The 13,987-nt window shown below is 42.2% G+C and overlaps 1 protein-coding gene across 1 annotated transcript in view; it reads right to left on the bottom strand.

The window, feature by feature from the left end:
* Window positions 1-13,987, bottom strand: part of mctp1a (multiple C2 domains, transmembrane 1a) — a 296,725-nt gene that overhangs the window by 177,829 nt on the left and 104,909 nt on the right. Inside the window, exon 2 of the mRNA XM_080433064.1 lies at window positions 9,025-9,148. Within this exon, the coding sequence (XP_080289190.1) occupies window positions 9,025-9,148 (124 nt within the window). The remainder of the gene's footprint in view (window positions 1-9,024; window positions 9,149-13,987) is intronic.

The following is a 13,987-nucleotide window of genomic DNA, read 5'->3' as shown; positions in this document are numbered from 1 at the left end:
GCATGAGTACTTTTACTCAATATCCTTCTCTAGAGGCCTTCTAACTGTACATAGGGTCCGTCTCACCCTGCATAGGTTTCTCTTCAACATACAGTAGGATCTCACCAATAGGTTTTCTGCCACAACATGAGCAAAAAGGAGATGTTTACAGATTGAAGGCATTTTACCAGGCAGTCTTTTGTTTAGTCTGCTAAGCAATCCCGTTTAGATGCCAATATCTGTGAATACTGATGAGTTGGCTGATGTAATGGAGTATCTTTAAAAGCAATAACTTCCAGAGACGTCCGACTGTGTCATAACAACTCCAGACACAGCGGAAAAGAGGAGCTCAATCAGACAGAAAGCCAAATTCTATATAGATTTTTTATCAAGCCCAAATCAGAGAGCTCTACTCTACAGGAGATGATACAAAGTGCAGGAAGTAGACTGTCGTGGCGCCAGGATGCCAGTCAATAGTATTCTGGGAATGGGGGAATAAAGAAATTTCTGGTCAGAGATGCACAAAATACTGTAAGGCAGGGGGTCTTCAACGTTTTTCCGGCCAAGGACCCCTTAACAGAGAGAGAGAGAGAGATGAAGCAGGGACCCCCCCACTACATATTGTATAAAACTGCGTTACAGATCAAACTTTTTCATAGCTTTCATAGATAGTTGGATTCATGCTAATGTGTATTTTTAGACAGTTAATCTTTCAAACCCTCTATGTTTTAGTCAACTTGACCGTTGCCTCTGTACTTGATCTGCTCTTTTTCCCTCTACACCAACTCAGAAAATAGCCGATCTACAAGCTCGCGAGGCGTTGTGAGCTTGTAGATCTGCTATTTTAGGCTATAATGTTCCCTATCACACAACAATTTGGCGGACCCCCTGTAGTAACTCTGAGGACCCTCCTGTTGAAGACCCCTGCTGTAAGGTATATGTAATATGAAAATACCTTCCCAAGGGGCCGGGCGCTCGGGTATTGGAATTTGATTTGACTTTTATAAAAGGAATACAAGTTTCATCACAATATAACTTCAAAGGATGTACACATAAAGGATGTACACATAAAAGTGTAATGAAACACTTATTTACAATGTGGTCCTGGAAAATAAATAAATAGTCCAATAAATTATACTGTATACTAGCACCAATAAATTACATGGCACGTGTTTTTCCCATAGAGATTTCAGAAAATATTTACATCAAATGAAGCATAGCGTTAGTTCATGCAGGACACGGAAGTCGTGCAGGCCAAAGCGTAACCAGCGGTCAGTCAGCTGATGTGAACATCAGCTTTCTATTCCCCATTCACAGCTCAGCTGGTCATTACGTCACACACTCATTATCCAATCACAGCTCACGCATGAGCAAAGAGGATCCTTTAAATACAGCTTCATATTCTCTAGGTCTTTCTTGGTTGCTGAACCAATGCATTTTGCTAGCTCCTCCTCCACCCAGCCTCCACCTTTTGATTAGAGTCTGGCATAGGCTCAAATACTTGAGATTATCATGTATATCTGCTTTGTTTAGAGTCTGGCTTAGGCTCAAATACTTGTGGTTATCATGTATATCTGCTTTGTTTAGAATCTTGCATAGGCTCAAATACTTGTGTTTATCATGTATATCTGCTAATTCAAACTAATATGTCAATGTACTGCTTATTGTTGACATTGTATCCCTATGGGGGATTTGCTTAAGCATTCTCTGAATATATGCTTAGCAGGCTGCTTCGACAAAATTCAGTGAATATTCTCCCAAGAGCGGAGCTTTAACGCCAAGCTTAACTGTATTCCATTTGTGGCAATAAATGATCTTTATCTACTAAGACGAGAGTGTTTCTGATTGAATTATTTTAAGCCTGGAACCAAGCCATCCAGGCTCCTGGTTGATTCTGTGTCAATTTTTTTTTGAATATTTAATAATATTATATACTATATTTAATAAACACCCTTTTTTGGGGTCTTTTTCAAATCGTTTTTGACATAGAATGACAAAATAATGTTTTATGGTCATGATTCACCAGGAGTCTGGCTGGCTTGGTTCCAGAAACTTTATATGTCTAATCATCTTTTTATGATGATTTTTGTCGTAGATGAATGCCCTATTTTATGACAGCGCAGTGCATTGTGGCATGAATATTTCTACCACATCCTGCGTTATATCAATGATATACATACAACAACAACATTAATTTGCTGCTCTGAGGGCAGTTTCTCAATGCGGGTCTCAGGGCAGCTTATAGCCTTTTACAGGTATATATGTATGCAACAATGTTAATTGGCTGCTCTCAGGGCAGTTTCTCAACGCTGGTCTCAGGGCAGCTTAAATGATATACATACAACAACATTAATTTGCTGCTCTCACGGCAGTTCCTCAATGCTGGTCTCAGGGCAGCTTAAATGATATACATACCACAGCATTAATTTGCTGCTCTGAGGGCAGTTTCTCAATGCTGGTCTCAGGGCAGCTTATAGCCTTTTACAGGTATATATATGCAACAATGTTATTTTGCTGCTCCCAGGGCAGTTTCTCAATGCTGGTCTCAGGGCAGCTTAAATGATATATATGTCACAGGGTGAATGGAGAACCAGGTAGATTGAAGACAGAGCGCTCGTTTTTAGGCACGGGGCTTCGGGGCGAGGCGGGGCTTTTCGAGATAGGGTTTATTAGCGAGGCTCGCGAGGAGGAGAAGGAGGACGCGGCGCTGCGAGGCGGGGGTTTATTACGTGAGGCTCGCGAGGAGGAGCTCCTCCTCGCGAAATAAACCGTCCTCCTTCTCCTCCGAAGGAGGACTGTTTATTTCACGAGGAGGAGCTCCTCCTCGCGAAATAAACCGTCCTCCTTCTCCTCCTCCTCCGAGGAGAAGGAGAACGCGGAGAGGCGGGGCTTTGATGTGCCGACGCGGACCTGTCTTTTGTTGTTCCCCCCCACATAGCAACCAGGAAGCTACGCTAGGGGAACCATAATATCTATGAGGGGAACGCTGAACACGCGTGCACACGCACACGCTTGTCCACGACGGAGGCGCGCCGACTTAGTGGAGCTTGAGGCCGAGGAAGCGCACCCTCGCGCCTCCAGGCGCGAGTGCCCGCGCTGACCGGCCGATGCTCTACTAGTCGACTCAGCGCCGTTTGAGTTGTAAACCGATAGGGACAGAATAGTTATTTTCATGGATCACTGTGTGTGTGTGTGTGTGTGTGTGTGTGTGTGTGTGTGTGTGTGTGTGTGTGTGTGTGTGTGTCAGTGTCAGGGAGAAAGTAAAACAAAAGCCAGAACACAATAAAAGTATCTTAACAGTCCTGCTTTCAATAAACCAAAAAAAGCATGAGCGGGTGCGCGTGTGTGTGCGCGCGTGTGTGTGTGTGTGTGTGTGTGTGTGTGTGTGTGTGTGTGTGTGTGTGTGTGTGTGTGACTGTGTGTGTGTGGTCGCAGCCATATATGTTTGTGCACAAGCCTGGCTTGTGGCTCCCTCTAGTGTTGCTTCTACAGAATTGCTGGGTGGGTGGTAAAAACGAACGCGCCTTCTTCAATCTACCTGGTTCTCCATTCACCCTGTAACATATATACCACAACATTAATTTGCTGCTCTGAGGGCAGCTTAAATGATATATATACAACAAAATTAATTTGCTGCTCTCAGGGCACTTTCTCAACGTTGGTCTCAGGACAGCTTAAATTATATACATACCACAACATTCATTTGCTGCTCTGAGGGCAGTTTCTCAATGCTGGTCTCAGGGCAGCTTGTAGCCTTTTACAGGTATATAAATGCAACAATGTTAATTTGCTGCTCTCAGGGCAGTTTCTCAATGATGGTCTCAGGGCAGCTTAAATGATATACATACCACTACATTAATTTGCTGCTCTGAGGACAGTTTCTCAATGCTGGTCTCAGGGCAGCTTATAGCCTTCTACAGGTATATAAACATATATATATATATATATATATATATATATATATATATATATATATATATATATATATATATATATATATATATATGCAACAATGTTAATTTGCTGCTCTCAGGGCAGTTCCTCAACGCTGGTCTCAGGGCAGCTTAAATGATATACATACTGTACCACAACATTAATTTGCTGCTCTGAGGGCAGCTTAAATGATATACATACAACAAAATGAATTTGCTGCTGTCAGGGCAGTTTCTCAATGCTGGTCTCAGGGCTGCTTATAGCCTTTGATGGGTATATATGCAACAATGTTAATTTGTTGCTCTCAGGGCACTTTTTCAATGCTGGTCTCAGGGCAGTTTAAATGATATACCTACCACAACATTCATTTGCTGCTCTGAGGGCAGTTTCTCAATGCTGGTCTCAGGGCAGCTTATAGCCTTCTGAACGCCCCTCAAGAGAATAGTTCTGACTCAATGTGGTGTGACTGTCCTTGTGGTTTACGTGCCCATCATTCACAGAGGACAGTGATGTGTACTGACGGGTGGCGTGAATAAACACATCAGCAAATCTCCCTGCACACACATGCGCACACACACACACTCACACACACACACACACACACACACACACACACACACACACACACACACACACACACACACACACACACACACACACACACACACACACACACACACACACACACGCACACACACACACACAAAGATGCAAGATACACAAAGATGCAAGATACGTGACCTTACATAGCCTCTGTTAGTCAGCACTGTAAAAAGCACTGTCCATCCAGCAAACTGACACATTGTGTCACTCACTCACTGACTCGCTCGCTCACTCACTCACTCACTCACTCACTCACTCACTCACTCACTCACTCACTCACTCACTCGGGCGCCATTCAGGCCACAACCCCCAAAGAATAATCATATTTGAACTGAATTGTAGGCATTACATTTAGTTTCACTCGGTTCCACAGCTAAATATTGTGACAAATAGCCGAACTACAAGCTCTCAACGCCTCGCAATGCGAGGCGTTGTAGATCGGCTATTTTCACAATGTTTGCCTCTTTCTCACGTAATATTTGACAATATGGTCAATTTGGTATAAAAATCTTAAAAGTCTTAAAAATCATTAAATTGTAACTTTAGAAATGTGCAGATACCCTGTATGTATACACTTATACTGTATGTTTGTTTGTTTACTGTTGAGTGAAAAACTGAGAAAACTATTTTGCACATTAAGTTAATCATCTGGGGACCGCTAAAAAATAATTTGGGGACCCCACTGGGGATCCCCGCCCCCAGTTTGGGAACCCTAGTGTTCACATTTAACCTGAAATTTAGTTATTTTAACACTTTTTCATAGATTAATCTGATTTCAGATCAGTACATCTCGATCCATGCCCATGTGACACAATCATGTTAAAATATGGATAAAGACATGCGATTTCTTGTGTGCACCCATACATTTATTACCCACTTTCAACCTACTGTATCATCTCTAATATTGTTGCACAAACAGTTGAAGCACAAAGACTCTTAGCCTGACATGGCCAGACTAATATCACTGCGTAGATATTAGTCTGGAATCTCTGTGTGGAACCTGCATTTCCAAGGGGCGAATTTAAAACAAATCTCTGGTGATAAACCCGCCCCATATTTGCATACTGGGCCCTGATTGGTCCCTCACCACTTCGGAGGGAGTGAAATCCAATCACAACTGAGCGGTGCCAGACCAAATCTGCCGAGGGCAGATTCGTCTGGTTTCCAGGCTCACGGACTCTACGCCTGTTGCATGTAATGTGCTGCATAAACACACTTGACTTGGATCTTGTGTAACAGTGCATACAGACAATGAACTCAATGAATCAAATTATAGGGGGAAAAAAAGAAAATAATCTAGCCTTACATCACCTCTCTGGAATTTTATATTCCACTGGTGTTCCTGAAAAGACTAGAAGCCGGAAATTGTGTTTCAGAGAGAGAGAGAGAGAGAGAGAGGGGGGGGGGACCCTGAGAAGCATACTGTAAGTGGTCTATATAATTCATGTAGGGGGCTTTTAGTGAATCAGTAGACTGGGCTGAGTTGTTTCCCCTGGTCTACCGGTGGTGGTCTGTGCCATGAGAGGAAACCACACTCTAGGGCAGGGGTCTTCAACAGGGGGTCCGGGACCCCTAGGGGATCCTCAGAGTTACTGGGGGGGGGGGCAAATCTTTGTGTGATAGGATTAACCACTTCAACCCAAACATTAGCCGAAAATAGCGGATCTACAAGCTCACAACGCCTCACGCTGCCGAAAATCAGCTATGTTGTTCGGCAAAGAGGTTTGGTGTGGAGGGAAAAAAAGAGCAGACCAAGTACAGAGCCAACAGTCAAGTTTACAAAGTATGGAGTGTTTAAGTGGTTAAATGTCTGAATATACACATAAATTCATAAAAATATAATGTGTAAACAACACAAAAAAAATTAATTTACACAACACTGATGATAACAAGTCTATGAAGCTATCAATGAAATCTATGAACATTTTTATACAACATGTAGTGGGGGGTCCCTGCTTCATATCTCTCTCAGCTAAGGGGTCCCTGGTAGGGGTGGACTGACTTAAGGTAGATCAGTAATTATTTTGCCTGCGCACTTCACCGGGTAAGGACTAGTACAGTATAACTTTTTTTTTTTTGTGATTAAACTTATAAAAGTCAAATCAAATCCTAATACCCGAGCGCCCCGGCCCCCTGGGAAGGTGCCGCATTTCACGATACGATACGATACACGATATTGGGCTCACGATATCGATACGATATATGGCACTTTTTTATTATGAAAATATATGGGGGGGAAAAAGCAAACGCAAACAAATACTTGTTTTGTTTTTTTTGTTTTTTTTCAAAAACGGCAAAACGATACATATCGTCACGAAAACGTATCGTGATATATCGCAGGACAATATATCGGCACACCCCTAGTCCCTGGCCTGAAAAATGTTGAAGACCCCTTTGGAGGACAAAGTACTCAACCACCAGTACTTAAGTCAAAGTATGTCGCTCAGTCTTTGCTTGTTTGCTTGTCCAATAATGTTTAGACAGACTACTGTTTACCTGGTAGGCTATCCTAGTTACTTTCCAGCACTTCATTGTTTTCTCTGCACTCTATTTTCCAGACCATTTACCCTGTTGTGTTGTTGACTATAGGTTTATGTCAGGTGAGTCATCAATACCTGTGATGACGCTCAAAAGTCTTTTCTCGCTCAAGTACACAGACCTAATGCGCCGCATTATTCTTTTGTTGTTCTGTCTGAGCCAGAGAAGGTGCTTGAAGAGCACCGACCATGACCACATACTGTAGGATGAGAGACTAGATAAAAGAGGAGAGAGCGGTGTGAGAGAAAGAGAAGATGTGAGAGAGGGGGCGAGAGAGAGAGAAGGTGTGTGTGTGTGTGTGTGTGTGTGTGTGTGTGTGTGTGTGTGCGTGCCTGAAGCGCCTGAAGCGCCCTGAGCGCCACGTGACGTCTAAGACGTCATGAAAAAAAAAAGTTCAGAACCCAAGATATGAGGATTTGAAGATTTTGAAGAACTTCTTACTGAAAAAGGCTGTATCTCGGCTCCTGAGCACTTTTTTTTTACAATGAATTTTGGCTGTGGCACTCAGAACCAAACTGCCATTAATTAGAATGGCACAGAATTAGTTAATCCATTAAGACCGGGAACGTATCTGTGTCATTTAAAAAAAAATCTCTTTGGCAAAAATATATATTTTTTTTATCTAGATTTTTTTTTGCAAATCTTTGAATATATATGTTACAGTACGATTGGAGAACCAGGACGATTTAAGAAAGCGCGCTTGTTTTTACCACTCAACCAGCAATTCTGTAGAAAAAGCGCTAGAGGGAGCCACAAGCCAGGCTTTCCAAATAAAGTGCACACACACACACACACACACACACACACACACACACACACACACACACACACACACACACACACACACACACACACACACACACACACACACACACACACACACACACACACACACACACACACACACACACACACAGTGATCCATGAAAAGAACTATTCTGTCCCTATCGGTTCACAACTCGGACGGCGCTGATTCGACTCATCAGAGCATCGGCCGGTCAGCGCGGGCACTCGCGCCTGGAGGCACGAGGGCGCGCCTCCTCGGCCTAAAGCTCTGCTGAGTCGGCGCGCCTCCGTCATGGACAATAACTATTATCACGTGACACGTGCGTGTGAACCATAGAGGCATAGGTGTGAACGCGTGTTCAGCGTTCCCCTAGCGTAGCTTCCTGGTTGCTACGTGGGGGGGTCGGGGGAACAACAACAGACAGGTCCGCGTCGCATCAAAGCCCCGCCTCGCCCCAAAGCCCCGTGCCTAAAAACGAGCGCTCTGTCTTCAATTGTCCTGGTTCTCCAATCGTACTGTGACATATGTATATACATTTTTAACTCAAATATTTGAATATATATATATATACATTTTTTATTTTGCGGTGCGGGTCACATGCGCGCGATTTTTATTAATAATTAAACTACTATAAAACATTAGCAACAACACACTCTACCAGCCTCCAGTGGTGGAAAATAGCAGATCTACAAGCTCACAATGCCTTGCGCTTGTAGATCTGCTATTTTCACATGGTTACATGGTATGATTTATAATAATATGAAATCTACAAAGTAACTAGTAACTAAAGTTTTCAAATAATTGTAGTGGAGTAAAAAGTACAATATTTGCCTCTGAGATATAGTGGAATTACTGGAGTAGAAGTAAAAGTATTAGAAATTGGAAATACTCGAGAGTCAAGTGCAAATACCTCAAAATTGCAAAAAAAGAAGAAAAAAAAAGCTCACAAAAAAAAAAAAACTCACAAAAAAAAAACTCACAAAAAAAAAAAAAGCTCACAACGCGTCGCGATGCGACGCGTTGTGAGCTTGTAGATCGGCTATTTTCAAATAAAATCTTGCGGGCAAATTATAATAAGCAGATCTGGCAACCCTGCCCCAGACCCCACTTTGAGAACCAGTGCTCTACACAACCTTGAGAACCAAAGAGAAAGAGCCAGGATTCAGTGAGCTGCTCCTCCTTACCTGTTCGGTCTCTGATGGCCAGGTTGTTGCCTCTCTTCAGGGTGATGTCCAGCTGGTACATGGCTGGGCTGGCTGGATGAGGCGGGGGCTCCGCATTACTACTGGGCCCCACTATGTTGATGCCCTGCAGAAAGAAAGAGCAAGGTTCAAGGTTCAACTTTATTTGTCAACAATACCAATTACACCAAGTACTGTAAAAAAGGCACATGAAATTCATTGCACGCTAAACACCACCAATACAGCAGCTATAAGGCTCAAGAGTAAAGATGTCAAATGTGATCTGTGTTAAAAACGAAGTTGCTTAAATAAATAAACAATCTGTATAAAAAATCTAAACCACCTAAAAGTGCAAAATGCATTGTCATAGGTCCATTACATAGTCTGGGCCATGTAATGTTCAGTGTGTGTTCACAAGTCTGATGGCGGCCAAGAAGAAAGTGCTCCATAGTAGCACACATTTAGCCAGGGTAAATATTAGCAGGGTTGGGAAGTAACGGATTACATGTAACACCGTTACACCACAATTTAAAATGGTGAAAAAAGGCAATCTACAAGCTATAATTATTAATAATTAAGAAATACTATATTTTGAATAGTGAAAAATCGAAAATACATAAAATCTCTAATCTGTGATTCTAATGTGATTAATGTGACCCCTACAGTCAGTGAAGTCCAGGGCTGAATGTGACAAATATTGAGACCAATAGGCTATGACTTTGTTTGGCTATGACAATAGGCTAAGAGTTATATTTCACAGATAGTTACACTATTCTTGTACTATATTCAAATTAAATCATCCTTAAAGGGAAATTTTGGACCAAGGTTTTCTTACCTTTTCTATTAAGGTATCTTAGGATGAATGGTACAGTAGAACATTTTCATAACTCCAATGGGTCCGCCACAGCTTAAAACGTGCGCCAATAGGCCTTGCGTTAGATCGCGTATTTTAATAGCTTTTTTTTTTGAGAGAGAGAGAGAGATCTGACGTTCATAGTGACTATGCAAAAAAAAAAACGGAAGTCTCGCTAGACATGATTAAAATCTTGAGATTTCAATCTTGTCTAGCGAGACTTCCGTTTTTTCCCTCTTTTTTTTTGGTTGCATAGTGTTCTGTCACTATGGACCTCAGATCTAAACATTATTTTTTTTAAAGAGATACATTTTTCTACTGTACCATTCATCCTAAGATATCATAACATCGTAGAAAAGGTAAGAAAACCTTGGTCCAAAATTCCCCTTTAACCTTCAAGTTAAATTCATTATTTCCGTGAACTTAAAAATCATTGTTTTATTTGATGGCCTTCTTGCCCTGGCATTTGGCCTTTGTGCCCTCAAAGAATTGACAACACTAAAGGCCAAGTGGCCTTGCCTCTAAAATGACGAAATTCCAGGCCTGCTATCAATGGTAAAACTTGTTGTATCTAATTAAATAGAGTTTTGCTTAAAAGTAATCCAAAAGTAACTGAAAGTAACTAGTAGTTACTTTTTAAATTGGGGTAATTGGATTACGTTACTGACTACAATTTTTAGCAAGTAACTTGTAACTGTAGGGGATTCCTTTTTAAAAGTAACCCTCCCAACCCTGCATATTAGCAAGACACACCTGCACACCCCAAAATGTAATACCACTGCAAACAAGTTAAACGTTCATACATTTTCAAACATTTTCCAAAAAATGTAGACATAGCAGGTCTACAAGCTCACACAGCGATTCGCTCTGAGCTTGTATCGGCTATCGGCTTTACAGTAAATTCTTTATATATTTCAGTTATTTGCCATTTCTGCCATGTGCAATCTTTGACAGAAATGTATTTTGTATTTATAATATTCCAATGTTCATCAAATAAAATAAGTTCATAATCAATCAAAAATGTACTTAATAATTATGTCTGAAAAGGTGTCATATAATCCCATGAGGGATGGGCCACGAGGTGGCATGACACTTAAATAAAAGAAGTCATTCATTCATTATAATAATAATAATAATAATAATAATAATAATAATACATCAGACTTATATAGCGCTTTTCTAGTACCCAAAGTCGCTTTACAAAACAGCTTAAAAACAATTTTATTAGGAGAAAAAAAGAAAACGTTAGAAGACTAAAAACAATAAGCTAAGACGTAAATTCATTTATAGATTTACGCTGTACAATTTGTTTATGTTTTAATCCAGTGTTTTTTTCTTTCTTATAATATTTCCATCAAATCAAAAGGCCTCCTTGGGATGACCCAAATAACAGACACTAGCTACATCATGACGATTGTGTATTCAACATGCATCTGTCCCTGTCACTCCTACAGACAGCTACACACTGGACTCATAATACTGCAACAGAGTGCTAGAGGACATTGGAGAACATGTGTTCAGAGAGTGGACTGTACGCTAGACCAGTGGTTCTCAAACTTTTTCATGTCAAGGACCCCCAAAGTGATTATGTATTTTGGCCCCCCGATCTGAAACAATTTTGTGCCAGGACTCCATATTTGCATCTGCATTGGGAACAGCTTATATGGTTATGGCTGAGTCATAGTCACATGATTGTGATGACGTGGTCCACCAGCCTGCGCGCACGCACGCACGCACGCACGCACGCACGCACGCACGCACGCACGCACGCACGCACGCACGCACGCACGCACGCACGCACACACACACACACACACACACACACACACACACACACACACACACACACACACACACACACACACACACACACACACACACACACACACACACACACACACACACACACACACACACACACACACAATAGCTGGTGGCATTTGTAGCTTCATGTGTGGAAGTGAAATTTATTTTGGCTCTGCGTTTTAGAGGCCCCTCAATGTGTGGTTCAAATTTGGGCTAGAATTTTGGAAGCCAATCCGTAGCCAATCGAAATTGAATATGAAAAATCTGAATGATATCCTGATCATATGAAGCCACACGAGCCAATTGTGTTCGTATAGACGCTCGACAAAGCCGGACGCAATCATGCACTGCAGTGGATTCGAACCGAATAATGTGTAGGAGTAGTGTTTGGAAGAAAATGCTAATGCAGCAGAAAATATGTGTGGCCTATATATTGGGGAGTAACTTGCGTCATGACCATCAATGCAGGCCTGTTATAGCACTCCTACAGTATATAATGTACCTCCATTGTGGTCATGGCTCTTACATAAGCTGGGTTCAGTAAACTTCAGTTGTACAGTAAGCTAGTCGCCTCACAGTAGTCCTGCTAGCATCTTTATGCAGATATTCTTAGCCCCATGCATCTCAGAGTAAAATAGCTGGTGAGACATGACAGGCCAACTCATGCTAGGTTGTATAATGCTGACAAGGAAACCAATGGAGAGAGAGAGATAGAGGGAGAGAGAGAAGCACTTGAACCCCAGCATCCCTATTCTGTGGGGAACGTTCGCCAAAAGTAGCAGATCTACAACTTCACAACATGTCACATGAGCTTGTAGATTTTTGCGGCAATGAGATTGGTGTCTAGAGTGAAAAACAAATAGCTTACCAAGTACAGTTGCAACTCAAGTTGTTTTAGTAAGAATAGAGGGTTTAAAGGGATAGTTCACCCAAAAAATGCCACCCTTTTCACATTGGCCTGTTATAGCGCCACCAGCAGGTATAATTTAGCAAAACACATTTTTGGAACAAAATGCCTCAAATCATGAATGCAGTGTCCGATTGCCGTGAAAGGCCTAAGAAGAAATGGCACCCTTTTCACAGCGCCACCAGGAGGCCACAATAACGTACCTGACCTGGCAGAGACCTGTGCTCCGAGGAGCACTTTTTCTATCAATTACTCACCCCATGGATGACTTCAATTCTGTCGCATTCCTAAGCCAATCATTTGATGACCAGTGGACCGGTAGGCAGGAAACACAAAGGAGTCTCTTTGTGTCACCTACCGGAGCCGCCACCGGTCATCAAATTATTGGGTTAGGAATGCGACAAAAACTAAAAAATCTCCATGAATTCGATAGTCTTCAGGGGGTGTGTAATCGATAGGGGGAAAAAAACACTTTTTGGGTGAACTATCCCTTTAAGTGGTTAAAATAGCCTTGCCTACTGCTATAGACCATATTCACACGGCGGCCATGTTCCTATTAAGTCAATGAAGTGCCACCCCGTTTCCACGGCAACGGGGTGGCACTTTCAATGTTAAATTCCAATATGGCCGCCGTGTGAATATGGTCTATAGTTCCATCAGCATGCAGGTCATACCCAGTGTTGCCAGATTCTGTGAGAGAAACAAGCAACCAGGCCTAGGAAAACCAGCCCAAAAGAAGCGACTATGGGCCACATGTGCACTTTAACATATACATCAGCTATTTGAAAATAGCTGATCTACAAGCTTGTAGATCGGCTATTTTCAAATAAAATCTTACGGGGAAATTATTATAAGCAGATCTGGCAACCCTGGTCATACTACCATACATTAGCACTAACACGGGTACAGCACTGACCTCAGGGCTATACAGCAAAGCTCACGCTAAAGCCACACGCATGACCTGCTTACAGTCAGCCCTCCAAGACCCCCATGTTTCCTGAGACGTTCTGATGGAACGCATGCATCCAGGGTTGGGTTTGCTGGAGGGGATGGGGGGGGGGGTCTCCCTGCCTCTGCTTTGGATAGCCACCATCTGCTTATTCTTCTATTATATTGGCCGGTGGGGATGTGTGTCTCTTAAAGCCCTGCTTCTGGTTTCCTTTTGGGAAAATGTTGACAGAATGTCTGATCCTGTACTGTGTGTTTCATAATGTCAACATTTTAAGCAGTGGTGGAAAGTACCGTACTTAAGTGCAATTTTGAGGTACTTTTACTTTCCTAAAGTATGTCTAATTTTCAATACTTTTTATACTTCTACGCCACTACATCTCAGCCGATCTACAAGCTTCCCCCAGGGCTCTATAATTGGACCCTCCCTTTACCCACTCTCTCAGGGCCGG

Source organism: Gymnoscopelus braueri, assembly GCF_963280865.1.
Source record: "Gymnoscopelus braueri genome assembly, chromosome: 7".
Classification (NCBI taxonomy): domain Eukaryota; kingdom Metazoa; phylum Chordata; class Actinopteri; order Myctophiformes; family Myctophidae; genus Gymnoscopelus; species Gymnoscopelus braueri.
The sequence above is the reverse complement of the archived record's forward strand: the minus strand, read 5'-3'. Positions and strand labels throughout refer to the sequence as shown.